Here is a 27,942-nt window from a genome sequence, read left to right on the forward strand (position 1 = left end):
TTGTTTTGTTTTTTTTTTGTTTACATTTATACCCCGCCCTTCTCCGAAGACTCAGGGCGGCTTACAGTGTGTTGAATGGACTGAAGTGTTCCTGATTTGCTTTCCAGCAAGGGAAGATACTTCAGCTTAGAATACATTTAAAAAAACTTTAAAAAGTTGAGTTTCAATTTTGAATTGATTGCTATAAACATTCAATTAAAAATTGTGCCTCTGGGGATTATGATTGTTTTTCAGTAGACAATCACTTTTGGTTTATTTTTGGCCTAGATCTGTAGCAATTGTGCATATAAAGAGTTTATGGAGTGGCTTGTTAACTAAAAAAAAATCTGATCTTAGCTTGCCAAAGCAAGCTATGGCCACTGTTTTATCTATTTATTGATTAAACCAGTCCACATCAAATGATTCTGGAGAGCTGACTTCTCAGTCATAAATTTCAAAATGTTTCTAGTTTCTCCAAACTTTCCTTTTATAACACTAGTATTTACATGTTGTCTCAGAAGCAGGTTTCCACTTAATGGCCTCGTACTTTACTTCTGTGTAAATATGGGAAGAGTTCATGAATGCTGAAGAAGAAGAAGAAGAAGAAGAAGAAGAAGAAGAAGAAGAAGAAGAAGAAGAAGAAGAAGAAGAAGAAGAAGAAGAAGAAGAAGAAGAAGAAGAAGAAGAAGAAGAAGAAGAAGAAGCAGAAGCAGCCGCCTGCCAGAATTTTAGGTTTTCCTGTATTAGAAAGCACCTGTCCTCCAGTTCTTCCTCTTCTTGTCATATCTCTATTCCTGCTTCTATAGCCATTCAACAGTTAGTGATCAAATAATTTATTTCCACTAGGTTTTCAGCTGGGCGGATACTTACTCTGCCTAGTAAGTTTAATTTCATTATAATCAAGTACAAATGACTAAAGACAATATACTGTGAAGTGTGAATTAGTTATCCAATTATTTAACCATACCTTCCATTAGGTATGGTTAAATACATAACCATATGTATTTAACCATACAACATTACATGATAATGTTGACTGCTTGAAAGATTGGACTAAGAGAAGAAAATATTTCCAGACATCTAAAGAGCCTGCCTTGGTTGGAAACAAGCCTAAAATGGCTGGTTGCAAACAGAGGTATGTCCAACTGTTTTGACTAGCAAATGCCCATTTAATGCTGCTATAACCTTTTTTTTAACCTTATACACATCTAGAGCAGTTTAGAAAACAAGCCATACTTCCATGACAATGAACTGTTGCACTCTAATGTTCCTCCCAGTCCCCACCCCCTTTTTTTGGAAATACAATAATTTCTTTGAATAAACATTAAGAATATCCCCACCCACCCCATATCCAAACCAGTTCACCCACAAGTTAGTCACAATACTGAATATTTAACTTCTTCATTACAAAGAATGGATAAAATAGGCCGCACAATTCTACAAAGTGATTTAGAAAAAAAATCAATCTTTTTGCAGTCATAAATAAGTAGAAAATACAAACGATTGATAGTTTTCCCTGCCCCACCCCCTCCCATCCATTGGCCTTATTTGGCAGAATCTATTCTTAACATTCAGATATAACACATTCTATTATTCACAAGTTTTGCTGTGTGAAAATATGATCCTTGAAACAAAAAAAATGAAGGTTGATGGGCTAAATCTTATGTGACAAAAATTTGATTAACTTTTTTTTTCTTTTAAGAGTCCTTCATGACTTCAGATCATGATGAGAAAACCTGTTTACTTTTTTAGTTGGAAGGAACTGATCATGATTGCACAGTTTAACTTTGAAATGGGTTGGGTACTACTCTTCTTAGATGGAAATCTACAGTGTGGGACTGATTCTCTGGTTTGTTCTTGAAAAACATCCTCTCATGCTATGTGCTTTAGGGTATTCCCTTGGCTGATATATCTGCTTTTGGTTCAGTGGCTGTTCTTGAAACTAGCAAAATATTGCACTATCTTTCATGTAAAATGCACCAGGGAAGTCAAGTGAATGAACTGTTAAGACTTGCCTTCATCCTAATTTCTTGCTGCTGCAGTCCAATCTGGAATGCAATGGGGTTTGCAATACCAATGCCCTGCCATCTTTGGTTTTGCAGGATTAGAAAACAAAGCCAAACAGTAGCTTTCTCTTGGCTTCCTTGCTTCTTCTGTAACTAACCTTTTTACTGGCCATTTTTCAGCATAGTAAGGAAGATAAACATTTCCAAAGGATTTGTACTCTGGAAGTGTTTACTTATCAGCTCTTGGTAACAAGAAAGCAAAGCATTCTGCTCACGGCCACCTGCATATATGGCAAGCTCTGTTCCCTCAAATAAAATAAATCACAGACTCCATCCACAAACAAATATTGGCTAAACAAGACACCTGAAATAACTGTTTTGGTCCTTTATTTACAGTTCTTTTATATATATATGTATATATATAAAACTAACATAACAAGTATGTGCATAATGCATATGCAGTGGCCATAGAGAGCATAAGACAGAAACTGATTCTTAATGTCTTTCTTTTCTTAAAGCATATAGGAATGTTTTCAAATACTGGCTAAGTTCCAGTTTCAACTACAGTATCTTAATTGACAGACAAAACTAGCAGAATTACAAAAAGAAAGGGGTTTTGCTATTTGTGGCTCACAATCCTGCTCAAATTGTGTTTACTACCAATATAAAAGTTAAAGGGGGCATCCTTCCCCCCAAGATCAATGCCCATATGGAAAAGGATTGAGCCACTACTCAATGAAGATTGAAAACAAAACAAAAGCTTTGCAGGATTTGGGGTGTTTTCCAGAGGCAAATCCTCTTTTTAGGAAAAGTGGGGAACTTAGCAATACAATTCCCGTTGAGTATTTTATGCCTCATTCAGTCTAAAATAAATTTATAGCTTACTTGATCTCCTTGCGTTTCCTTGGATCAATGGATATAAATGATGACAGTTTAAGCCTGTGAATAGTCTATTTTTTCTGAACTGCATTCTTTCTGTGCTTTCTTGTTGTAGTAGAGTCTTCATCAATAACTTCTAGTGGACTTTTTTCTGCATCTGCACTCAACACTATGCAACTTAGCTGACTGCTATGGTACACACCCAATACTCCTTTTTTCGCTCTAACAAAGATAAAGTTTGGCAAATTTGTGACTTTAAATATGGTTTGCAGCATCTTTGTAAATATAGCATTATATAATGAGTTTTCTGACACTAACCTAATGTTCTAACAAAATCCAAGTCCAAACGACTTATTTCTCAGGTGCAGACTACAAGAATGGCCCAGTTTTTATATTCTTTAGTTACATGATTACACTATCAAATTTATATTCCTGTCTAAGACTGAGATAACAATAGGTGACAGATTCAGGCTTACCAGTATTTTACATCAACTCTTAGATAATCTCTCTAAATCTATGAGAAACTCAACCGTACTCTGTTTTTAAATCTGCATAGAAACTGTCCTTGTTACTAAATGTAGAATTAATTCCTCCGGTGATGGTAGAAATCATCTTTGTCCCAAAAAGCTTATCAGTTAAAATGCCTTTTCAGCAAGAATGATTCTGCCACCTTCTTGGAGCCTGTTCATAAGCTGTTCAGATTATTCCCCTGGTTCCAACCCCAGCTTATATTTATTTATTTATCAAATTTACATGGCCACCCATCTCACACAGAAAAAAATGACTTTGGGTGGCATACAATTGCAGCTACAATATTGCAGCTTCCAATTATCAAATAAATATATTCCCACATGGCTCACTCACATAACATTAAAACATGTATTGTTTCTTTAATTCTTCCTGTGTCTACCAGAAGATAGTGCCACACCTTTAAAAACCAGTTTCTAAAATGCCAGAGCTTTTTTTTTTTTGGTTAAAAAAAGTCCAAAATAAAATTTTGCACTACCCTGTTCCCAACCACATCAACACCCAGAGAAACCTAAAACTTGTATATGCGCACATGTATGCATACGTATCAGCACAATCCTACATATGTCTACTCAGAAGTAAGTCCCATTATGTTCATTGAGGCATATTTGCAAGATAGTATGCATAGGATTGCGCCTGGGTATACTGTTGGCAAGAAAAATCAACTAAAAATGGTAAAGTAGCCATATGAATAAAAGTTAGTTAGATATGCTGTGTGGAAAACAGAAGATAAATTCCTGCAGTGTGCCTAATTTGATATGAAAGCTCTGTTTCTAAATAGAGCAGGACAGCCATCTGCTGTGATTTACTTTACAAAATATTAAAAAATAAAAACCAAACACACAAAAAATTACTTTTCTCTATGAGAAATAAAAATAACCCTAGTGCAAATATAAAGCTCTGTAAACCTGGTCCTATGAAAGATTCTATGGTTAGTAAACAGCAGTTTTAAAGCAGGTGTCCTCCTCTCATAGAGAGAGCTCACATTGTTGTCTCCACGATGACATGACTTGGCTTGATCAGTTCTCCGTTGGCCAGGCCAGGAGGGCCGAACGTGGCAGCAATCTCGGTTTCTTTGTCCCAGCGTGTGATCTCACGAGGAGCAGCCATTGTCTTCACCCTCTGGGGAGAAATGTGTACATGGAAATGAAGAGACTTCCAGACAAATCTATGGAGGCTAAGCCTATATTAAATAGTCAGGATGTTACCTATTTTGGATTCAACAGGAAGAGGTACTTAAGAATATAGCAAAGTTTAAATACGTAGTTATTGGCTGTTGCATTGATCCAAATTCACACAGCCATGAAAAAGACATGGCTGTTTTAGTAAACTGCATAATATGGAGGCTCCCTTCCAAAAAGTACTGTACATGTTGTTAAACATGACAGCTATTTCCCATGAAATAGAATAAGAGAGGTTGTTATCTTTCCTTTGCAAGCCAAGAAGTACCATTTCAATTTGGTTAAAATAATTGTTTTAAAATAGTTCTCTTTTATGAATTTCCAATTGACTGACTATCCATTGGGGAAATAGAGCAAGGCTTTACTTTACTTCGTTTCAAACAGCAGAAGGATTCTGATTCATATGCTTAGTTAAGCCAAGTGTGGCCATTATCAAGCAATTTATTTATAGATGATGTGACAAACAATTGGATATGGTTTGATCCCAAAAGCCACTGTCTACGAGATAACTCCTTGCCAGGCTGGGAACAGAAAACTGATCTTATCATTAGGAAAGTGTACAGTGTGTAAAAGGAGAAGATCAATTAGAAAAGTCATGCAAGGAAGGAGGTTAAATTTCCACTAGGTGGCTCCCAAACTCAATATTGTAGCTAATGAACTTAGCTCCTTCCAATCTGTGCATGAAACAAATAAAATGTGCAACTTTTATGGAGTATGCACAAGGGGAGATGTGCTACTGGAGAATACCACAGGATTTCCTGATCTTGGAAATCTTTTTGAAATCTACTATCAAAATTTATCCTAACTTTTCTGTGACTCCATGGCTCCATGGCTAGCTCCTATATAAATGAGTCTGTCTAGCATGGTGGTTTAAGGCCTCCACTGGGAGTCTGTGAGTTCCAGTCCAACCCTAGATGTGAAGCTGTCTAGGTGACTTTGGATCAGTCCCTCTTTCTCAACCAAGGGCAAATCACTTTTGAAGAAAATGTTGTCAAGGAAACTCATGATTTGTTCAGGAAGTTGAAAGGATACAAATTGACTTCACAACGTACAAAGCAAATAAATGATTAGCTTCTATAAAACTGTATATTCTCTACATATTTTTTGCACGTTGATTTTATGACAGTATATACTCAAGTACTTTTTCTGTAATGTTCTTTATATGAGAAAATATAGTGCAAAAGTCAAGCACTGATTATTGGATAGGGATCAAGTATAGTGGTGGGTTTCATAATTTTTTACTAATGGTTCTGTGGGTGTAGTTTGGTGGGTATGGCATGGCTTGGTGGATGTGGCTTGGTGGGTGTGACAGGGGAAGGTTACTGTAAAACCCCAATTTCCTCCAAATCTGCTGGGACTCGGGAGGCAGAGAATAGATGAGCCAGTCAGAGGTGGTATTTATCAGTTCTCCGAACTACTCAAAATTTCCGCTACCGGTTCTCCAGAACTGGTCAGAACCTGCTGAAACCCACCTCTGATCAAATACTACATCATGGTCCTGGCTTGGGATGATTTGCTATGGTATGCTATGGTTTCCAAAAAATAATAGACATTTCTTCACTGTAGGACAAAGATGCTATTGAGACAGAAAAAGTTGAAAGCCTCTGCTTTAGGAAAATAATCTGGGATAGAACATTTACAATTCTAGTGATAAAAATCTGATTTGTTCATTTAGCAGCATACCAAGTGTTTAAACTCTCCTGTCTGAATTCCATTTTCCAACTATCCAGCTGCTGAATTTATTTCAGCAATCTTTTCTAGTATGTGAATATGATCAGAAGACAGATGTTTTAAAATTGTACCAAATCTTGTCTTGTTCTATTCAATACAGAAACAGACTAAACATGCATCAAAACAGTGCCTGTGCAAATAACCTCATTTGCTGAAATGAATAACTGAGAGCATCTTTGTAGCTATAGGAAGTACATGCAGGCCCGGGATGAACTGCTGCATTAAAGGATCAGGAAGACAGCTGCAAAGAAAACCATCTGTTTGGATGCTTAAAAGTTCTGGTAGTTGTTTTGGATTTACCTCAAGGAGAGAGCCATCCGACTGCAGGATACGGATAACTGTAACCAACGGGATGCAGATCATAGATGAAAGAGCAAGTATCCAACCCAGACCAATTGCCCACGTAGGGTAGATGTAGTCCTTGTTGTAGGTCAGGGGGGTATACTTGACTAGAGAAAATATGAAGCACCCCTGTATCAGAGGGAGGGAAAAAAAGCAAAAAGAGATTCAAGCACAAGAAAATAGTTATGCTTTCTTCAATCAACAGTTTAGACGGTGGAATAAACCACCCCAGCCTTTCAAACCCCTTTCGGTGGTTGCCTGGAACCCTTTTAATTACCATTGTTGAAATCAACAGAACTTTTAGAGGGAAGAAATAGAGGTGAATGATAATATAAAACTCTAAAATAAGCCAAACGCCGAAGTCCTTAAAACCCAAGGAAAAGTGTGAAAATCTTGGCTTCTCCCATTCACTTCATGACCCTATCTATTGTGGCCTTAGTTCCAAATATTGTTAAGAATTACCTAGTTTTGATTTACATTATCAATGGTTAGTCTAATAAAACAAAACTGAAATTGACAATAAACATTTTTTTTCAAGGACAGAGGGGTTTTTTGGGGGGTGGGTGGGAAATGTCTCTTTTTTATTCCTAAGTCTTCATAGTCTGTCTTCATATAGATGGCTGTATTTCTTTAAAGTCTTAGGCCTCTGAACATACCTCTCTAACCCTTGCAAAAGCTTAGGAATTAATTAATCTTTAAATGGGAAGGGGAAAAAATTGTACTTTAAAACTCAGGGTTGTGCCACAGGAATTTTAAACAAGAAGTCAGCTAAGCCAATTTTACTTTCCTGGTTCCTTCAATATTCAAGTTTTGCAGCAAGTATAAATAATTATGGTGTGCAGTAAAGCATGAAAATTAACTTGAGTAGTGTTACCACACACCACAAAGAAGAAAGGTCTTTTATATGTCCATAACACTGCCTGTTTGTCTTTACCTTGAGTTGCATAACACATCACCTGATCTATTCAGCTGTTCTATTGCATTTGGGGCAAAGGATGTTTTTGACAAATATGCATAAATCTGATGCCTGGCTGAGCTAAAAAAAAAAAAAATAGTAGGTAGCCATAGTCCAGTATTTTTTTTGGAAAAAACAAAATTTTCCAGCCTATTCAGGAAAAAAAAAAACCAGACCAAAATACTAATAGCAACAGCCCATAGACTTGTACATACCCCCATAGTGCTTTACAGCCCTCTCTCTCTGGGTGGTTTATAATGTCAGCATATTGCCCCCCAAAATCTGGTTCCTCATTTTACAGACCTTGGAAGGATGGATGGCTGAGTCAACCTTAAGCCCATCAGCAACAAACTTCAGGGTGTGGGCAGAGTTAGCCTGTGCAATACTGCACAGTACTTGGGTCATTGGCCACTATCACAGTGGTAGCCAGTTAGTAAATAAAACAATGTCCACACAATCATTCACTATGGCTGCTATTATCTACATGTTCTCAGAATTTTAGATGAACCCATCCTTCACCTCAAAATTGCTCCTTTAATGCCAAAAGTAACATGTAAGCTACAGAAGCCAGTTACAGGTCAGTAAAAATCTTGTAATCAGTGAAGAGTTTACACATTACTCATTGAACACTTAATTATTCAATCTTATTTCTTTTCAGACAATGCAAGGAACGAAAAACTAACTCAATTTACAAAAAAGGTTCTAAAACAAGTTTAGGCAAAGACACGTCCATCCTTACCACGCAGAGAATTGGTGTGATTACAATCCAGCTCCATTTCATCCAAGGACCAGGCCTGTAACCAATCATATCTTCAATGGCATCGTAAAAATTGTCAGCGCCTAGAGTTTCAGCACAGAAGAAAGTAATTGTAATTACTCTGCATATTCTGCCTATGTGCGCCCTATAGCTACGCTGGATTTTCAAGGAGAAATGCATTTATTGTGTTGTGAGTGTAAAAAGCTCCATGACAGCCTTTATTTTTTGCTTTGTCTTCTACACTTTTGTTCTGAGCTTTGGTGTTCTTAAATGTGGAAAGGGCCTCCTTATCTCTTTGCATAGTTGATACAACTAATTGGATATTGTGAAATAAACGTGATGGCATCGTACAGCCAGCACATTGCTACTTAAGTTATTCTATAGATATGTTTCCTTCTTTGTACTAAGCTGATAAAAAGCAATGGGGGAGGGAAATACTGTGGTTCTTGGCCCCTAAAATCTGTCCTTTTATGACTTCAGGAGGTCAGGCAAACTTTTACAGCCTTAAAATGAAGCATTATAAGAAAGAGGAAAGCAATGAACTCAGTTTCTTGGAGGTCAAGTGAGAATGTTTTCCAAGAACTTTGAAGTACTTGGCTGAATCCCCAGTATGCCGAGAAGCCATGTAATAAATTCCTACCTTGGCCTGTCAGGTTTCATCTCTCTATCCTTCCTCTATCCTTTATTCAGTTTGTCTCTAGGAACTATATTACAGTGTTGCAAGATCTCTCTAGCTTTCAGTGCTGCTGTGAGGAAATGGTCAGATCAGAACTTAACTTCCAACTTACCATAAACCCAGGCTACAGCAATGCATTCAAAGAATGCGACCCACAAAAGGCATACACCACTAGCTGCATAGTAGTCAAAGAGTTGAAACACATACATGCCACCCTGAAAAAGGACAAAAAAAGGAACCCCGGTTGGTATTAATATACCAAAGATACACATGAAACACACATTGTAAAAAAACAAAGTGATTTGTATATCTTTAACTCGCTCTTCACAAAATTCTCTGCCAGCAAGTACAATTGCCAGTAAACTCTTTGGACATGAAAAAGTATACATTCATGTATTTCCTAAAACCTGCACTCTTTTCCTTATTCTAGAAGGCATTTTAAAAGATGGTTGAATAAAATTAAACCACTTGACTAACACCATTCCAGCACTGCTGCTTAAACTGTATTTTTTTTAGAGCAACACTTATAGAAACATGATGGAAGGAAGGAAATGCATTATGACGACAACTGAGTCGTGAATATAATACTTAGATAAAACTCACTGAGATCTGCCTAATATAAGGATGATGGATTTCTTTTCCTAAAGCATGGTATTTTCTTTCAGGCACGGCATTATCTAGAATGCCATGTTACAACATTCTGAATATGAGATAGACATCATTTCCCACATTTTATGTTTAATTAGCTTCTTTTCATATCTGTCTACTTCACACACAGAAATGTAGTATATTGCACAGTTGATTATATAGTCTTGCAGAAATACAATGCTTCATCACAGCAGAACACTATAAAGTTTGAATCGACATGAGACTAGATTGGAATGTGTGCTAAATTTAGAAGACAGTACAAAGGGGTTTAAATTGTTTGCAGAGTAATTCTTTGAATAATTCTCTCTCTCTCTCTCTCTCCTATTTACTTGGGCAGAAGCTCTCCAGGTTTTTCAGGCAGAATATTTGTTTCACAACACCTAATCATTTTAAATAAAGATGGCAAGCATCTCCTGGGAACTTCCTTGTTCAAAGCACTTGTTTTACCATCATGCTACAATGACTCCTAGCATTGTAACTTCCTTGAATAGAAGAAGAAGAAAAGCAACACCAGCCAATTCCTTACTTCAGTCACCATAGATAGTCCCAGAAGATAGCTGAGGAAACAGATTATAGCGATGAAGATTTCCCGTCGGTAACCCTTCCTTAGGAAGGATGGGTACAGATCAACTAACGATGTGATCTGCCCTTCAACTTCAACAAACTGCAGGGGAGAATAAAAAAAAATGAGTGGGTTAATGCAATGTATTATTTTATTCTTGTGTAAAAAGGTATCCCTTTTTCACCATTTATTTACAAAGTACACCATTTATTTACATATGTAGTACAGTATTTAACTTTTCAATATTCCAACACTGGAGCTGATCATAAGCTCTTAGTGGGTTTACTGATTTCCCTTTCACTTCCTAATTAGGTATGAGCTCAGTTACTGTAAGCATCAAACTTATGAATAAAAGGAGAAATAAGACAGTAAAGAGATAGGGCTGTTTGTAGATGCTCCAGAGTAAAAACCAAGTAATTCTTGGAAGGAACTTGATAAACTGTTTCCCATGTAGTGCCTGCATGATGGTAAGTTTTCATAATTTCTGAAGAGAAAAATATTTCTACCCTTTAATTTCCTTCTAGCGTGAATCAGAGAAGGAGTTTTATGGAAAAAACCCTTATTTTCATGCAGCCCTTTCAACTGTAGATTTAAAAAGCTGGCTTCCATTTTCCCTGCTAAAAATTTAATATAAATCATGGTGAGATGTTAAATGAAGGGAAAATTTTAGGGGTACAGGTAGTCCTCTATTTACAAACACAATTGAGCACAAAATTTCCATTGCTAAACAAGACAGTTGTTAAATGTGTTTTTCCCCATTTTACGATCTTTCTTGACACAGTTGTTAAGTGAACCATTGCAGTTGTTAAGTGAATCCAGTTTCCCCATTGACTTTGCTTGTCAGAAGTGTGTAAAAAGTGACCCCAGGACTCTACAAACATTATAAATACATGCCAGTTGCCAAGTGTCTGAATTTTGATTACATGATCATGGAGATGCTGCAATGGTCATGAGTGTGGAAAACAATCGTAACTCACTTTTTTCAGTGCTGTTGTAACTTTGAATGATCACTAATCAAAGGGTTATAAATTGAGGACTAGCTGTACAAAGATTGCATGTATATACTCTCTGTATACTCTAAAACTTTAAGATAATTCCAGTTGTCCCATTCCTCTAATTAACTATATTAATGTTTTAATAAAATGGAGCAAACAGCTATGATATATTAATATAAAACTAAAGCAAGATAGGCAATAACAATTAAAAGCCATTATTAGAAAAATAAAATTTAGTACTAGGTATGGAATATAGGTGCTCAAAATGTTCACCTAATTATCTATGAATATACACATAGATACACATGCAAGCATGTATACATTCCCGTTTTTTTAAAAAAAACAACAACCCTTTTTTCAAATCTGTAATCTTGTAGCTTTTTTACTGTTTTGTGTTTCAGTTAGTAAAAATAAATTACCTTTGTATACTGGGTAAAAAGAACCCTACCTAGAGATTTGTGTGGTTCTTTTTTTTTTTTGTAGCAAATGTTCTATTCATATAAGTAATTAGATAATAAATCACACTTTACAGAGAGAAGTTAAGTATCATATTGTTTAAAAAAGTAAGCAACTATCACACAGAAGCAGTTCTAAAATGCTCTTGTGAGCTGACATTCTTCCATGACTTGCGTTTTTTGTTTATTACTTTATTAAAGTGAGCAAATTCCCTTATTGTCCTTAATTTCACATTTGTTTCCACAACCAGTCACTATTTGGCTTTGTATAGCTGCTTAATAATCCTTAGAAATCTGGGGTCTTAGCCCTTAAGAAATTCTGACTTTCTTCTTCTCCTGCCGTGTAACTGTATCCAGCTTGGTCCTAAAGCTGCTGTAGCATTCCAAAATCCAGCTTGACAGGGCTCCAAAAGCAAACAAAACATTAAGTGCTCCAATTAGCTTTAATTATTTGACACAGTGAGCCTGAACTGAAATGACTGAACATTACCAGGCAACCTTTAATTTACATAAGTACTTGGTTGCAGAACCACAGCTCTGAGAAGATCTGAACATTCAATTTGGAAGTGATTAAAAGTCACTCACTGGCATTCAAAGATTAAGCCCCCAAGAACCATTTAGAGCAAATGAAATGCTTTGCCAAATTATGAGATTAAGTAAATAACAACCAGAGGGAAAATTCTTCTAATCTCCACTCATATGAGAAGGTTTTGAATTCAGTAAAGTTTCTGTCCCAGGCTAGTAGATTAATGCAACATTTTAACTATTTTCCCAAATAACAATTAGGAGCTTGTTGGCTTAAAATCTTAAACCATTTCAAAAAAGTCCTCTCTAAAATCATAGGACAGCTGTGTGACTTGTAATAGTCTGGAGATTATAAACAGATTTCTTTGTGCCTTGAGAGGTCTCCCTTGCTCTGTCTCCCAGAAAACAAATTGTTGAGGACAGGCAAAAATATCCAGTGTATACACTGATTCACATATATCAAGGCCTTTGAATTATATGGCTATAAGTAGAAAGAGCAACCTGGGGCCATCTTCATTTTTATTCTGAGTTTTACTCCCATTCCATTGGATTTACCTAAACATTTTGAGAAGCAAATACCTAAAGGCAGAAATGGACCAAGGAAGTGACAAGAGTATGAGAAATAAGCACATTTCTGACAAATTGATAGACTTGAAGAAGGGGAGGAAGAAATTATATGTGAACATACATTCCAATACAAGTGGCATTTTTCAGGTTTAGTCTATCCTTCAATAGAGTTTGAGTGTTATTTTTAAAAAAGTATCTTTTTTTATAAACAAATATGTGCATGAATTGCACATTTTATTACACAGTAATAAAAGCTATTTATGTGGTAGAGGTAGGATCCCCAGTGTGACACTCAGGGTCCCACATCCCTGTTGGATGTGATATCTTCTGTGTCTTTTTCTAAAGTTTAGATTATTTTAATTGTATTTATATGCAGGCAGGCAGCAGGAGTAAAATAAAGTTTCAGCTTCCATATCTTATTTACAATGTTATTGCTTGTAGTTTTAACACTTTTGTTTTTAAGCTGCATCAACTATCCCAACAAAAAGTAGAAATAAGTAGAGTTAAAAGTGGTAAATAAAGACATGCCTGTATGCTTACTCTAAACCAGGCCTGTGAAACTGGCGGCCCGTGGCCCAGGTGCGTCACGCACAGGACACACCCACCCTGGCTCCGCAAGGGAAAAAAGTCACAACACGACACGATACATCACATGATCGAGTTTGACACCTGTGCCCTAAGCGGAGGCAGAAACTAGAGAGGATAGTAGGCACCTTTATACCAAATTGGTGTTTTGTATCTGGTTTTGCCCCCCAGGGTAGGCATTTGAAAATTAACTGATCTGCTTTGTGTGCAGGCATTTTGTGTGCCTGCCTATAGTCATTTTGCAATCACCCCTCAAAATGCTCAGAACTCCATTAGTGCCTCTCATTTCAAGAAGTTTTGAGGATTCCTATTATAAAATCTATGCTGAAATGTCATGATAAGAGGCAGTTAATTAAATAACATTGACAGTTTTCTTGATTAATCTTAGTAGGAAGAAAGACAAGTGATTCTTCTATAGATCAACACTCAACGCTCCAAAGCAAAAAGTGTAATAACAATAATTATGTACAGATTTTCCTATTAAAAGCCTAGGTATTACATTTATTACCACTTACTCACCTGGCTGTCCAGGCCAAGCAACAGAAGCATAACAAAGAAAAGAATAGCCCAAAAGGTTGGCAGCGGCATCATGGATACAGCTTTTGGATAAGCAATGAAGGCCAGACCTGGACCTAGAGGAATAAAAAGAGAGAGAAAGGAAGGGGGAAAAGGGAGACAACGTAGTAAGTATTTAATTCATTTCTGGATGAAAACCTCTCCCCCCACCACAAGTTGCCTGATTCCATTCAGATCAACCCAAACCCAACTGAGGATTCCAGAAAGGAATTCATTCTATCTGACAAAGAATCATGCATATGGTTATACCAGCTCCAATCTAAAAAGGTAAATGAAAAAAACAAAAAAAGCAGAATCCAGCACACTCCATTCAGAAAGAGAGCTTATGAACTAAATGAAATATAATTATTGCATGACTAATTTCTATGATCTTTAAAGAGAAAAAAAAATCCTGGACTCTTAATTTTCTCTTGGGTTATTCATGCACAATTTTTTCCTTGGGACAAACAAAACCCAAATAGTAAGTTTCTAGGATTTACGCCAGAGAAGGCCAGATCGTGAAGTGGTGTAAAACTCCAGAATTCTATTAATATCACATAATACTGTGTTAAATATAGAAACAAAGGAAATGATGTAACAGCTTCCATTAGAAGACAGTAATGGCTTGGGAGAATGTTCCAAATAGAATCCATCCTTGGTTACGATTGACAGCCAAATGTCATTAGTAAATTCTCTCAATACAGCAATAATAAACCCATTTGCAGATTATCTAACATAGTCAGTGAGTATTATTTGCTTAGGATACAAAGCAACAAATACTATCTGAAGATCTGTCCTTCAAGTAAGATTATCAACAGCAAAGTCAATAGTATATTTTTTTATTGCTTTCTCTGTGAATTATTCAATAAAAACCCCAAACAGCCACAATTCTATAATAGTTATGTGAAATAATTATCATTTTATATTGGGGCCCTTTAATTCAGGTACAATAAAGAGTTGAAATATGCTTGTATTTATTTAAAACTGATACTTTAACCATGATGGGAAAATACTGCAACAACACTTTTTCATGCAAGTTTTTTTTTTGTTTAAATTGGACTAAAATATTTCTGTTTATTGTTCTTTTGCCTTTCTTCCATATTTTAAACTGGAAAGTACACCCTATGAATTAGTACCTGGCCACACACCAGGTATGTTTTTGCCACCTTCTATTTTCCATTCAGTTTTAACAAAATATATATATTTAGAAAGATACAAAAATATGCTAAAAACCTACTTCCCAGAATATACCCTGTTTCCCCAAAATAAGACATCTCCTGATAATAAGCCCAATCGGACTTTTGAGCACATGGCAATAAAACCAAGCACTTATTTCAAGGTTCAAAAAAATATAAGACAGGGTCTTATTTTCAGGAAAACATGGTATTAATGCACTTTCCTAATTTAAATTAATGTGTTTAACTACAGCTATTCCATTGATTCTAATAGAAAGAGATTCAATTCACTTTCTTTAGATTTAAACTTTGGGGCCCAATCCTGCTTGCATTATGCATTGTTAAGGTAATCCTAAATATTCTGTTGGATGAAAGATCACATATGGTCCTTATTTTCCTCTGTGATCCAACAAATACGTTGTTTGACAAAACCTTTTCCATCTGTGGATGTATCTTAGAGCCAAAGCATTCTGGTACCCTGGATTCATAACTAAGATGGCCCGATTTCACAAAAGGTCCATGTTATTCAATTTTATTGTTCACTTATTTATTCTACAGTATATTAATTCTTTCATTAAGCTGGTTTAGTTGAAATCCTGTCTAACACTAAGTTCCATTGAAACTAATGTTCTCATTTAACATAGTTATCAATATAGCCTTGTTACCTCTTCACAGAAATTATGTCCAGTGGGATGGTTGAATAAGGCATGCAAAATTTCAGAAACAAAGGCTGCCATTCCAGAGGCACAGCATAATCCTATATGCATGCTTACTCAGAACTAAGTCTTACTGTGTCCTGCAGGGCTTAGTCCCGGGTTAGACTGCACAAGACTGCTGCCTTAAGAATGTATAAACTAACTGAAATCAATAGAGTTAAGTAAACTTAGCTTTGTATTATATGTAAGATTAAAGTACATTAACCGCCACATCAGCTCCCACATTTTCCAGGATTGAATATCAGAGGCGTGTATGCTTTGGACTTTTGTCCCACCACAAGTACACCACCTCTTTATTATTCATTAAAGCAGCCCGACTTTGGTGCCACCTTGGGGTGGGGGGGAAACATGACCCTCCTTGAGGAGGCATTCCATTCCTTTTAATGAAGCGGCTTGTCTAAGCAGCAGCAACAGCAGCATCTTTCTACAGGCTCATGAAAAAGCCTGAGAAAGGTCAGGCAGCTTTAAGGTAGAGCAGAGAAGTGCTGTGCCAGGCCTGCACTATTTTCAAAGCACAAAGAGCCCTTAAGAAATATATAATTACAGCAGAAATACAAATTTGAAATTAAATATACAATTCTTACTGCCGTTCCTTATCACCAATTGCATGGCACAGGAAGACGAACCAATTTGTCACACAACACAATATGGAGTTGCTTTCCGCACAGTACCTGCCTCGGAAACTTTTTTCCCTGCCAATTTAGCTGTACATTATGTTAGATACAGCCTTTTAATGGCTGATTCACATTTATACCTTTTTAAGCAATTATGACTCTTCCAGATCTGTATCAGGCAGACAAATAAAATACATAACTTGGCAGTAACCATTGATGGCCAATAAAAACCTCTCCAATTCGGAAGGACACTTTTGTTTTACCAGTTGCTGTACTCCTGTGCCTGAATTGCTATCAGAGAGTCTTAGCACTATAGATTTCAGTAAATTGCGCAATAAACTGAGCATCTGGTCCAGCATATCTTCCAGTGATTTATGGAAGTCCAAAAAAATTTGCATGCTTTGTTCAAAAGAAATAAGTACCATGTTTCCCCGAAAATAAGACCCTGTCTTATATTCTTTTGAACCCTGAAATAAGCACTTGGCCTTATTTTCGGGGAGGTCTTATTATTTTGGGGCGCATGGAGCAACATGGGGCTCCTCTTGCCATCTTACCTGATTTCCAGCTCTGTCTCCCTAAACCTAACCAGAGGAAATGGCAGCGACTGGCTGCGCTTAAATATTTTTGGGGAGGCCTTATTTTTGGGGGGAGGCTTATTTTAGCACATGTGTTCAAAAGCCTGATTGGGCTTATTATCAGGGGATGTCTTATGTTCGGGAAAACAGTGTAGGGGCCTATCCTTTCAGAATAAAGAAAGCTTAGCTTTAAACTATTTTACAAACACAATGAAAAGAATAAATTATATATATATATATATCCCTGTATGACTTCCACATCTGAAAATATGCATGGCACATTGCCTTAGGCACACAGATACAGTAGTGTAACTAGGGAAGACGAACTGGCTAATCTAACTTCACATACTGGAAGTCCAGGCAAGGTGTGACAGGGAAGATTATCTTTTCCCCCTCACCCATTTTTTTTAATCACTTTGTTACAAACTTCATCAATTCCATCAATATTTTGTTTAAAAATATATAAGCTGCAGTTCCAAAAGCCACAACTCAGATTTTCTAGCATAGTTTTGAATAAGATGGTGGGTCCATGGATATTGTAGAACGATGTCTATTAGAGATTTCATTGAAACTAAGGCAGAGTAGGCCCCAAAGGGTCACCTCTTGATACATTATTGACATTTCCTGTAATTCTGATTTAGTCCTGAGCGTTCAAAGTCCGTATTGTATTTCAGCACATTTTTAAAAAGTGCATTTCAAACTGTACTACTCAGTGAAATAAATCATTACTTTGTTTGCTGAAATACCTTTCATTTTTTAATCTTTTTCTCCTTTGAGTTTTGGGATGATTTAGCTTGTCGAACTTTGCTCACACACTGGATGGCAGTGCCCACCATCACTGCCACCAATACCATCGTACCTGACTCTGCCACATCAGCAATGTCCACCCCTTGCTCTTGTGCCATGAAGCCCAGGACGGAAAAAATTGCGAAGCCAGACACAAAACTGGTACCACTGTTCAGGCATCCCAGCAGCAAACAGTCCCTATGTCACACATATGTCATGGAGGAAATTAATTAAAGAAAAATTTGAACCCATGGTTCCTTACACATCTATTAGCTAACAGACTAATCCCCTTTGGTAGGAAACTTGCCTGTAACAGTTGTATTTGTATTTGTTGTAGCTCCCCAGTGAAGTCATTGCACCTAAGCAGATTGCATAGGAGAAGAAGATCTGTGTGCCAGCATCTATCCAGACCTAAGGAAAACATGAAAAACAACAAGCTCAGAAGATGGTGCTTGGTATCAATTTTAGCTATTAGCTATCCAGACAATCTTTTTCCTCTCTCTCTTGAAAAATAACATTATCATAACAGTATTGCTTCAATAAGACTAGCAGTTGCTAACAACATAACCATGGTGCATCAACCAAAGTTAATCATATTACATGGCACATTACAAAACCATTATATGAAAATGAACTTAAAGCAGAAACAGTTTAAATAAGAGCATACATTTATATACATAAATAAAGTTTCATGTTTGCAGACAAAAACAAAACAGAAATAGAAGAACATTTATTTTTTAAAAAAACAAAATATGAGAAGAGTTTGCATTTCATGGACTCCATACTTTTACAGGAATTATATTCATCCCAACCTTGGTATTTTTTCTTATTTGCAGCCGTGGAGAATCAGATATTCTAATCTAAGTGGGCTGATACAGAATTGCCCCAAGCCTTTAAAAGGGAGAGAAGCCGTAGCTTTTTAGGAACCCTTGCGGTTCTTACATAACTTTTAAGCATGCTGCAAAAGCTCTAGAGATGGATAGTACCCAATGGCATTTCCGTTTGCCTTGTAGCATTTAGGTTGCTTTGCATCCTTAAATCTGATTCTGTTTATTTCCTACTTTCATTTTTTTTCTTTTGAATAGACAGGTTTGCATTTCCCCAGGTTCAGGAAATAGATCTTGTGGCTGTCTACAACACATTCTAACATGCAATCTGTAAGGAATTGAAAAGGTTCATACATAGTAAAACAAAAGGAATCAATCTGGGTTCCTGTACATTAGGAAAAAAATGTTTTCCAAGCATTTATAAGAAAGAGCAAGTAGGCTATTTTTTAAATTCTTTCCCACTGTAGCTATAATATGATCTTTAGCTACCCTCCCAGGGAATGTCCCTATAAGTGGACAGTTAAAAATACTCACAAGTGCTTCTTACCGTTCCTTCTGCTGCTCCACGAATTTAACTAAAGACTGAAGCAAATTATTTCCCTTACCTTGTCCACAGACTAATACCAACAAAAAAGCTGAGATGCTATATTTGGATAGAGTCTACAAGCCTCAGAATCCTTTTGATACAAAAAGATATACACACATGGAAAATACATTAACATGTTAATAATAGCTTTTTTTTTTGACAAGATAAAATGGAAAACTGAACCATAGTAGAAAACTTCAGTTAAGTATAGATTGGTTAAGTAATCAGTAACTGCAGCATGAACCCATTGCCCGCCATGCATTTTGTTTCAAAGTATATAGGGAAGAAATTATCACTATCTCCTATTTTTAGCAACTCACCATTGGATCGGACAGACGAGTGATGTTCGGGTAAAGGTAAAATTTGATGCCCTCTGCAGCTCCAGGTAAAGTGACACCACGGATTAAGAGTACAAAAAGCATGATGAATGGAAATGTTGCTGTTATGTATACAACCTGGTAATGAAAAGTAAAATAGCAAAAATAGCAAAAGCTCTTTTATTTGTAAAAATATGAAATTTAAGTTTATAGTTGTGTTATATTATGTTGGTGTTGTTATACAGGACTGAAGGTTTAAATGGACCCATGACAAATAAGAATTCACTACTGACTCACTCACAATAGGACAGCTACCAAGAGTTACTACTGGAAGAGCTGAAGGACCAGGTTTTATGGCGGGGAGGGGAGGAATCTGAATTGATGGCACGTAATCAAAATCAGAACTGAGATGTGGCCATCAATTATATTTAGATTTATAGGAAAAAAGAAGAATCCCACCAGTTGGCACCTTTGTGCTATAGTGCACCTGACTATAGTGCAAAATATTAACTACAAAAGTGGCTTTGGTAATCTTCATTAACCATTCAATTTCAAGTTAATTTCAAACTGGGTTTTTAAAACAAATTTCCTTTACTCTTTTAATAAGATCATATGGTACCATTTTGTAATTCCAGCTGTGCTATTCAGTTTAATATACTTCTGTTTCATGGAATTGGTTTAGCCAGATAAAAGCTCGAGGTTTGTCTCCTTGCCTCTTAAGTAAACCTCAGGAGATTAATAGGCAATTAATGCCTGCTGCACCTAACAAGTCCTGCAGACAGTTTGATCTCTTAAATACAACATGTTTAACTCCATTATCGTTTTCATATTTCTTTTTTTGTTTGTTTCAAAATATTATAGGAATTTAATTTATAAGCATGTAAACAGATCATCCCCATTTTTTTAAAGAAAACTTTCACTTAACCTTATTTTTTAACATTAAAAGCCATCCAAATGGCTTTATAGGGGAGATGGGCAACATAAACATTTAATAAACAAATGAATAAATAAATCTTATTTTTCTTCCCCACTGTTAACATATCGAGTTTAGTTAGGTAAATCACCACTGTTTATAGATATAGTGGATAATGGTAGTCATAGTAACCAATCAAGCTTCTTAGATGAAGCTTCTTAAAATGTCGCCTTCTTCTTTCTTAAGAAAAAAACAGTGCAGTTGCCATTTGAAAAAGCACGGGACAACTATGACCTGGATGACTAAGAATCTCCACAGACATTCAATGGTAATCACATTTCTTTCACCTTTTCTATATTTTTGGATGTCTGACATTCTGTATGCAAACTAATCAGAAATACAATTGTATACATATCTACCACAATGTAAGATGAACGGAGGCTTGTACTTGAGAAAAAAATTACATTCATTATATTAGTAAATTCTATTGCCAAGCTAATCCAATTACACACAGGGATTATTGCTTAAACATTTTCAGCAGGTATCTTTAAGAAATGTTGGGATCCCTGCTTAAATTAAAAGGATATATTAAAGCATTCTTGTGAAAGATTCTGATTATTACATATAACTTTCTTGGGCAATTTAACTAGATTTTTGTACTTCATTTTTTTGCATATTTTTAGGATCAAAAGAGACCTAGCTATTAACTAATTACCATTTGGTAATGTTTTCTCTTGCAAAAGTACAGTTATCCTCTTAATAAATGATTATAAAAGGCATTTTAGAATAAAAGCAGAGTTACTTTTTGTGAGATAGGTGACTATATACATTTGATTAATAAATGTTAAAAGTAATGGGGAAAAATGAAAAACTAGGCTTTTTGAAAAAGTTATGAGCTCCTATAAGAAACTGCATTCCCAATCTTTGCAATAAACTAGACATATGCTTGAAAGGTTGAAAGATTTAAAAGTTGAACCATGGCCCTTGCTAAGGCAACAAGTTGGGAATTTTAGGTCCCTAATTTGCTTCAGATTTAAAATTAGTTTCTAAACATCCTATCTTGCTTGGCAGCTAAGTGTTTGGCTTAAAATACACTCCTTAATGGTATATTATAATTATCTCATGGTGATGAGTTTTAGAGTTATGCTTACTTAAAAAACACCACCACCATGTCAAGCCTTTAATTAAGCAAAGCTAATCTTTAGGGGGGAAAGAAATCATTATCCCCTGACAGAAATGCAGCAGAAACTTACTTTCCCGGTTGACTTCACACCTTTCCAAATGCAAAAGAAACAAATCACCCAGACAAGGAAAAGACAAAGAGCCAGGTCCCATTTGAGAACACCAGGTTCATCAATGCCTGAACTCAACCTCAGAACATTCCGCCTGAGGATAAAAAGAAACAAGAAGACAACAGATATATCACCAAACAATTTCATTGGCTTTGTGCAAAAGCTGGCCTTTGATGGGCAACTATAGTGTGATGGTGGCATTGATCTTTTCTGTTCTTAAATACCCAATTGCTTCTTAATATACATTTATACTTTTTAATATCACTCTTCTATAGGATATATGAACTTTACAGGTAGTCCTCAAGTTACAACTATAGTTAAGCCTGAAGTAATTATCTTAAACTGGTTTTTGTGCAAAAATTTCACTGAAGAGAAGAAAAATACAAAGAAATTTATAAAAAAATATGGCTGCTTTTAAAATTGGGTTATTCTTAGTTTTCTTTTGGTTTGCTTAGATGGATTTCTGAAGCATGTGACGAACTCACAATATTTAATAATCCATAAATTTTAATTATGAAACTCTTAAAACTTGGATTGACTATGTGAATGGTGCAAACTTTTGTTTACTGATATTCTTCTAATTCTTACCTTTTCAATACTATGCTTACAACCAGAAATGGTGGAATGAAAACTAAGAAACTGAAGCACATAATTGCACAATACAATCCCAAAAGGACTAGATACAAATGAAGCCCCATTTGCTTATCCCTTATGACTTATGCTCAAACAAGCATGAAATTTGCAAATGCCATTAGTTGTACTAAACTATAATTATTATGCCTCTGATGCATAATCAATGGCTTTATGATGATTTACATCACTTAGTGTGTAAAGGTGAGTTTTTCAATAAATCTAACCCACCTAAATTTTACTACACAAACATCTAAATGCCCAGGATTAATAAAATGGAACGGTTGTCTCCTGAATGTACAAACTTCAAGTGAGTTAATAACAAATAATAGAAGGCTTTACATAATTGCAAGGGCACCTCAATTATCCTTCAATGTAAATTAATTGCTAGCTTTAAAAAGAGTGCAATATACAGATTGATAAGTATGTATTGATATATGGTTATAAATTTAGTGAAGATTTCCCTTGATACAAAATGTAAACTCTTATTATAAGAGAACAAAATGATTTTCTGTAATTCATCTCTATGCTGGTCATCAAGTGTAATTCAGTGGTCCCCAACCCCTGCTCTACGAACTGGTTGTGTTAGTGTAGTTTCATCTGAACATGTGTAGGATATAAATGGTATGCAAAACATTTCCCCCTACCACTGCCAGTCCATGTAAAAATTTTTTTCCCCAAACTGGCCCCTGGTATCAAAAATGGTGGGGGCCACTGGTATAATTGACAATATATCCACTTTGGATGGATGGTATTTCATCTAGAGGACCATTAGATGGCAGCAAAAAGGTGGAGTTGTTTTTGTGATATCTTGTTTGTTTGTTTGTTTATATCCTTCTGTTATTTTTATAAATAAATCAAGGTGATAAGCATACCTAATATTCCTTCCTCCTTATATTTCCTCCACAACAACAGTTCTGTGAGATGGGTTGTGCTGAAAGAGGGTGACTGGTCGAAAGTCACCCAGCCAACTTTAATGTCTAAAGTGGGACTAAAACTCCCAGCCTCCTGATTTCTAGCCTGGTGCCTTAAACACTAGATAATCACAGTGTCCATGGGAGGAATGGGCAACAAAAAGGAAAGTTAATGGATGGAATTTTGTGATGCAAGCCCCACCCTTGTATTGTGACAACACACGTACATGTTATTTATTTATTAAATTTATATGCCACCCTTGTCACCAATTAAACAACTCTGGGTAGCACATGGGACTGGACTTCCATCACAAAGCTCTGCCTGCCACCTTGCTAGTTTTAACTTTCTCCTGGAAACACTGCTGCATCTAATGATCATCCTGGTTTGAAATAAGCAAAGGCTTAGCATAACAAAAGGTCATATGCAAAAAGTAGGCTTGAATTAGCTTCCTACTCATAAAACCGAAAACTGATAACTAAAAACTTTGAAAATTCTGAAAATAAATCTCAATTTGGGCCATGTAAGTGAGACGGCAAGTCCAGTCAAATGTTTGAGAAATATTTTCCAGGTTCCTCACTATGTTTCAAATACGATGCTTTGGCAAGAAGCAGCCCTCTCTAGAATTGAATATGGCCTTTGGATCAATATCTTTACTTTTTAGCTGAAATTATTACATATGCCAGCTGGATTCACTCCCTTTAATTAAAGAAGATAGTTTTGATTCCACATGGACTCCACATGGACAAAAGCTCTTTCCAGGAAATTATACTCCAATATCTTTTCTTGGACTCTAATCCATTGGGATTAGAGTAAGGGAGTTCAATTTTGAAGGAAAAGATTCTAGATGTAGAAGGTCAATTGATTATGCAGCTTGCATAATCCAACTAGTTCACAAAATACAAATTGGCCACTTATCTGGAAAATTGATGCCCCATCTCCTCTCTAAATTCCCCAGGCACTCTGACTTACTTTGTTTACATAAGTAGGTAACAAAAGACAACTCTGCGTCCCCAAGCATGCCTAGGTTTTATGTAAACTCTGCCCTACTATGGGCCATGATGTTTAAGGATTACCTAATGTATTAATGTAGTCTTTTCTTTGTTGGTTTATGACTAATAAAGTCTAGTCTGTTCTATTTTTCATTCAGTTCTATTCTAGAACAGGAGACTTAGAAAGGAACTCTAACTATGCAGGCTTCACCTTTATTTTACTGAACCTGTTCATGTGTGGTATAGAAAATGGAAAAAATATTAATCTTTAGGCTTTTTAAACATTATGTGTATGTATAGGTATCCAAGGGACAGTGGGTAAGACGTTGAGCTTGTCGATCGAAAGGTTGGCTGTTCAGCGGTTCGAATCCCTAGAGCCGTGTAACAGGGTGAGCTCCCATTACTTGTCCCAGCTTCTGCCAACCTAGCAGTTCAAAAGCACGTAAAAAATGCAAGTAGAAAAATAGGGACCATCTTTGGTGGAAAGGTAACAGTGTTCTGTGTGCCTTTGGTGTTTAGTCATGCTGGCCACATGACCACGGAGATGTCTTTGGACAGCGCTGGCTCTTCGGCTTTAAAACAGAGATGAGCACTGCCCCCTAGAGTTGGAAAAGACTAGCACATATGTGTGAGGGGAACCTTTAACTTTACTTATGGGTATCCAAAAAGAAAAGGAGTTGTTTTAGATTCTACCAGGCTTTAGGCGGGGAGGGGGGAACACTCTCCTGGATATCGAATGTATAAACCTCCAAATGTTATTGAATGACATCTTTCAACCTGGCTTACTACTGTTGCTACCCATCACTACTTCACCTATGATTTAAGGAATGTCTAGATAGTTAGTTATACCTTGTGAACCCATACACGATTAGGCAATACTGCATGCTTTCTAATATACTGTATTTGTGCCTCTTGCAATTTATAATCCCTGTCTCTTTGCTGTACACAGTAACAAGGAAACTTGCTTACTCCCAAAATTCTATGACAGGAGATGTGAAGTTAGTGGCATTGAATGACAGCCACAGAGTTTTGTTCTTCCTGAGGGTGTCTTCCACACAGTGTTCTGTATTCCATTCTTGCTGACAATGAGCCCATGGCAGAGTGTGTGAAAATGACTGGAATAGATAGTACAATCCCCAAGCCAGGATGACGATGTAGTATACATTCAAAAGAGACACAATCACTACGGAAGCATAACCTATTCCTGTTTTTTTAAAAAAAAGAAAAAAAATGTATGAGACAATTCATCTTATCACCAAACAAACATTTTCCCTTGCTAGTTTAGAAGCTTCTATCATACACCTGAATGATTAAGGCAATAGTCTTCAATTTTTACATTGTTTAAGGAAGTGGAATAGAGTCTATGTTAGGATGGACAGTTGCAAAAAGAGACATCATTCTTAAACCTTGGAATCAGTTAGTGCTTTTGTAAGTGTATATTCCTTCATGGATTTAACATGAGAAGCCCCATTGCCAGCAGCATTAACAGCAATATTCTCCAGAAAAAGCTACACATTGTGTCAGATATAAAAAGACCTGAAGGTAATTCCAACAAGCAGAATGCTGCAATTTGTGCATCTCTTCCCTTCCTTTCTTGAATATTTTTGCAAAATTCTCATGGCTGCTAAGAGATAAAGTTTAACTCTGTTATCAGTGCCTGACAACTACTCTGTTTGCTTTTCAAACAGAGGTTCATTGGTAGATAAGGTCATGTGAGCTGTTACTCAAAATGTCATACAAGCAGCTAATGATGTGCCACCGGGAATAAGCCTTCCTGATCTTAACCTCACATACTTGACATGATGTCCTAGTAATTTGCAATGGATTTTGATTCAAGTAAGCACTGTGGGAGACCAAAAGAGGAAAAAAATCTAGCCTAACCTACAGTCCCTTTACAAAATACCAAAATGCCCTGGAACAATTTAATGATCTGTGAGTACATGAGCTGAGCAATAATTTATGCTGTCATCAGCCATGGTAACTGTTCAAATTCTTTATCTTCCAGGGGCAAATGCCTAAATTTAGACATCTGGAGGGAGGGAGGAAGGGAGGAAGGGAAAAAAGAAAGAGGAAGGAAGGAAGGAAGGAAGGAAGGAAGGAAGGAAGGAAGGAAGGAAGGAAAAAGAGACAGAGTGGGGACAGAATTAAAAGAAGACAATGTTTTAGATTTCTATTTAAGGCCATTTGGTTGTCAATTAAACAGGAACAAAATGGAATACAAATAAATAATTAAATATGTTAATACTGTTGTAACGATGTTAATCAAAAAATACTTAAATATACAGCAAAGACATACATTTTAGGACGAACTTTCCCTATCTGTTAAATTGTATTATTATCCTGCTTTTGAGAAGTTTTCAATTCCTTTCAGAATAATAACTTTAGATTTTTATTTAAAATGCTTTACTTTTATTTAAAGTATCAAGCAGGCTTTGTCCTTGGACCAACTGTTCTACCACCACTACTCTATTTCACCCTGAAATGCATGAGACAGCCTTTCACGTGGATGGAAGGAAATGAATGGGTAAAGAGTTTCAGATAAATCCCCTTCTCTGCTATTAAAAAGGCTTCTCCATTTGCATAGCACACCATCCACCCACCCACCCACACTTCCTTTCTGTGTTAACCCATCACTCTTACAGAACCTCATAGCATACTATGAATTAAGGAAGAAGTAGATAAATAACCAACCAGAGAAAATAGGGCAGATCTTTTCCCAGCATGTAATTCCTCCTTCAGAGGTATATTGTCCTAGGGCCACTTCCAGGAAGAATACAGGAAGACCTCCCCCAAACAGAAAAATGAAATAAGGTATGAGAAATGCACCTGTAGAGGGGGAAAAAACAGAAGGGTGATTAGGACGACTTTATGAGTTGGTAAAATAACCATTCAGACCAGTAGGTAATTATGAGGATAACAATAAGCATACTCACCTCCGCCATTTTTATAGCAGAGATACGGAAATCGCCAAACATTGCCTAATCCAATAAACCCTCCAGCTACGGACAACAGAAAATCAATCTTGCTGGCCCATTTTTCCCGCTGTGGTGGCTTGCCCTCCGCCTCATCCTCAGGCCGTGTCCCAGGGCTTTTGCCAGGGGAAGGTTTAAGGATATCCTTGTGAAAATCTTTCAAACACTGCAGCTTCTCCTTTGTTGCCATGGTTTTGTTTTCTAGAAAGATCAAAATTACAATATAAGGTATATAAACTGATTTACTTAAGAGACCTTGCTCAACAGGTCCATCTGCTTATGCAATAGGTTGGCAAAGTCAGTAACTAAGCCAAGGTTCCCACAAAACCAATACGTGCGAAAGAGAGATGCAACTAATGATTAGTAATATATGAATCTGCAAACTTGAAAGCACGGAACAAGAATGTCTCCTTCCTTTAAGAGGTACAAGGAAACTTTTCATAATATGAGGTTAGCATGCCAGGTTCATGAACATTCTGGCTAGACAGTCATTACATCCTACATTCACTGCGCTAAAAGAAGTGTTAACCTATGGTATTATGATGGCGCTTTATTTGCAGAGACTGAAATCAGTAGTAAGACTCATCTTTCCTTTTGTGTGGAAGGAACATGGAAGCTACTTGTGAAAATTAAGTGGTTCATGGCCTAGTACTGCTAGGAGTTACTCTTTCAACATCCAAGCAACCCCTTGAGCAGTTTTATAGTAATA

At 36.4% G+C, this 27,942-nt stretch overlaps 1 protein-coding gene across 6 annotated transcripts in view; it reads right to left on the bottom strand.

The window, feature by feature from the left end:
• Positions 1–560: 560 nt before the first annotated feature.
• SLC6A6 (solute carrier family 6 member 6) overlaps positions 561–27,942 on the bottom strand; it is a 53,085-nt gene continuing 25,703 nt past the window's right edge. For 5 of the 6 annotated variants that reach the window (XM_058166630.1, XM_058166632.1, XM_058166631.1 and 2 more), the window contains 13 exons: positions 27,195–27,434; positions 26,953–27,087; positions 25,231–25,465; positions 21,689–21,821; positions 19,526–19,660; positions 18,100–18,203; positions 17,866–17,990; positions 13,891–14,003; positions 10,209–10,346; positions 9,147–9,249; positions 8,341–8,441; positions 6,605–6,775; positions 561–4,514 (listed from right to left, as the gene is read on the bottom strand). In XM_058166630.1, the coding sequence (XP_058022613.1) occupies positions 4,374–4,514; positions 6,605–6,775; positions 8,341–8,441; positions 9,147–9,249; positions 10,209–10,346; positions 13,891–14,003; positions 17,866–17,990; positions 18,100–18,203; positions 19,526–19,660; positions 21,689–21,821; positions 25,231–25,465; positions 26,953–27,087; positions 27,195–27,434 (1,874 nt within the window). In that variant the 3' untranslated portion in view covers positions 561–4,373. Of the gene's footprint in view, positions 4,515–6,604; positions 6,776–8,340; positions 8,442–9,146; positions 9,250–10,208; positions 10,347–13,890; positions 14,004–17,865; positions 17,991–18,099; positions 18,204–19,525; positions 19,661–21,688; positions 21,822–25,226; positions 25,466–26,952; positions 27,088–27,194; positions 27,435–27,942 lie in introns of those variants that run through there. The other variant, XM_058166634.1, reaches the window with a different exon arrangement.

Source organism: Ahaetulla prasina, chromosome 2 (assembly GCF_028640845.1).
Source record: "Ahaetulla prasina isolate Xishuangbanna chromosome 2, ASM2864084v1, whole genome shotgun sequence".
Classification (NCBI taxonomy): domain Eukaryota; kingdom Metazoa; phylum Chordata; class Lepidosauria; order Squamata; family Colubridae; genus Ahaetulla; species Ahaetulla prasina.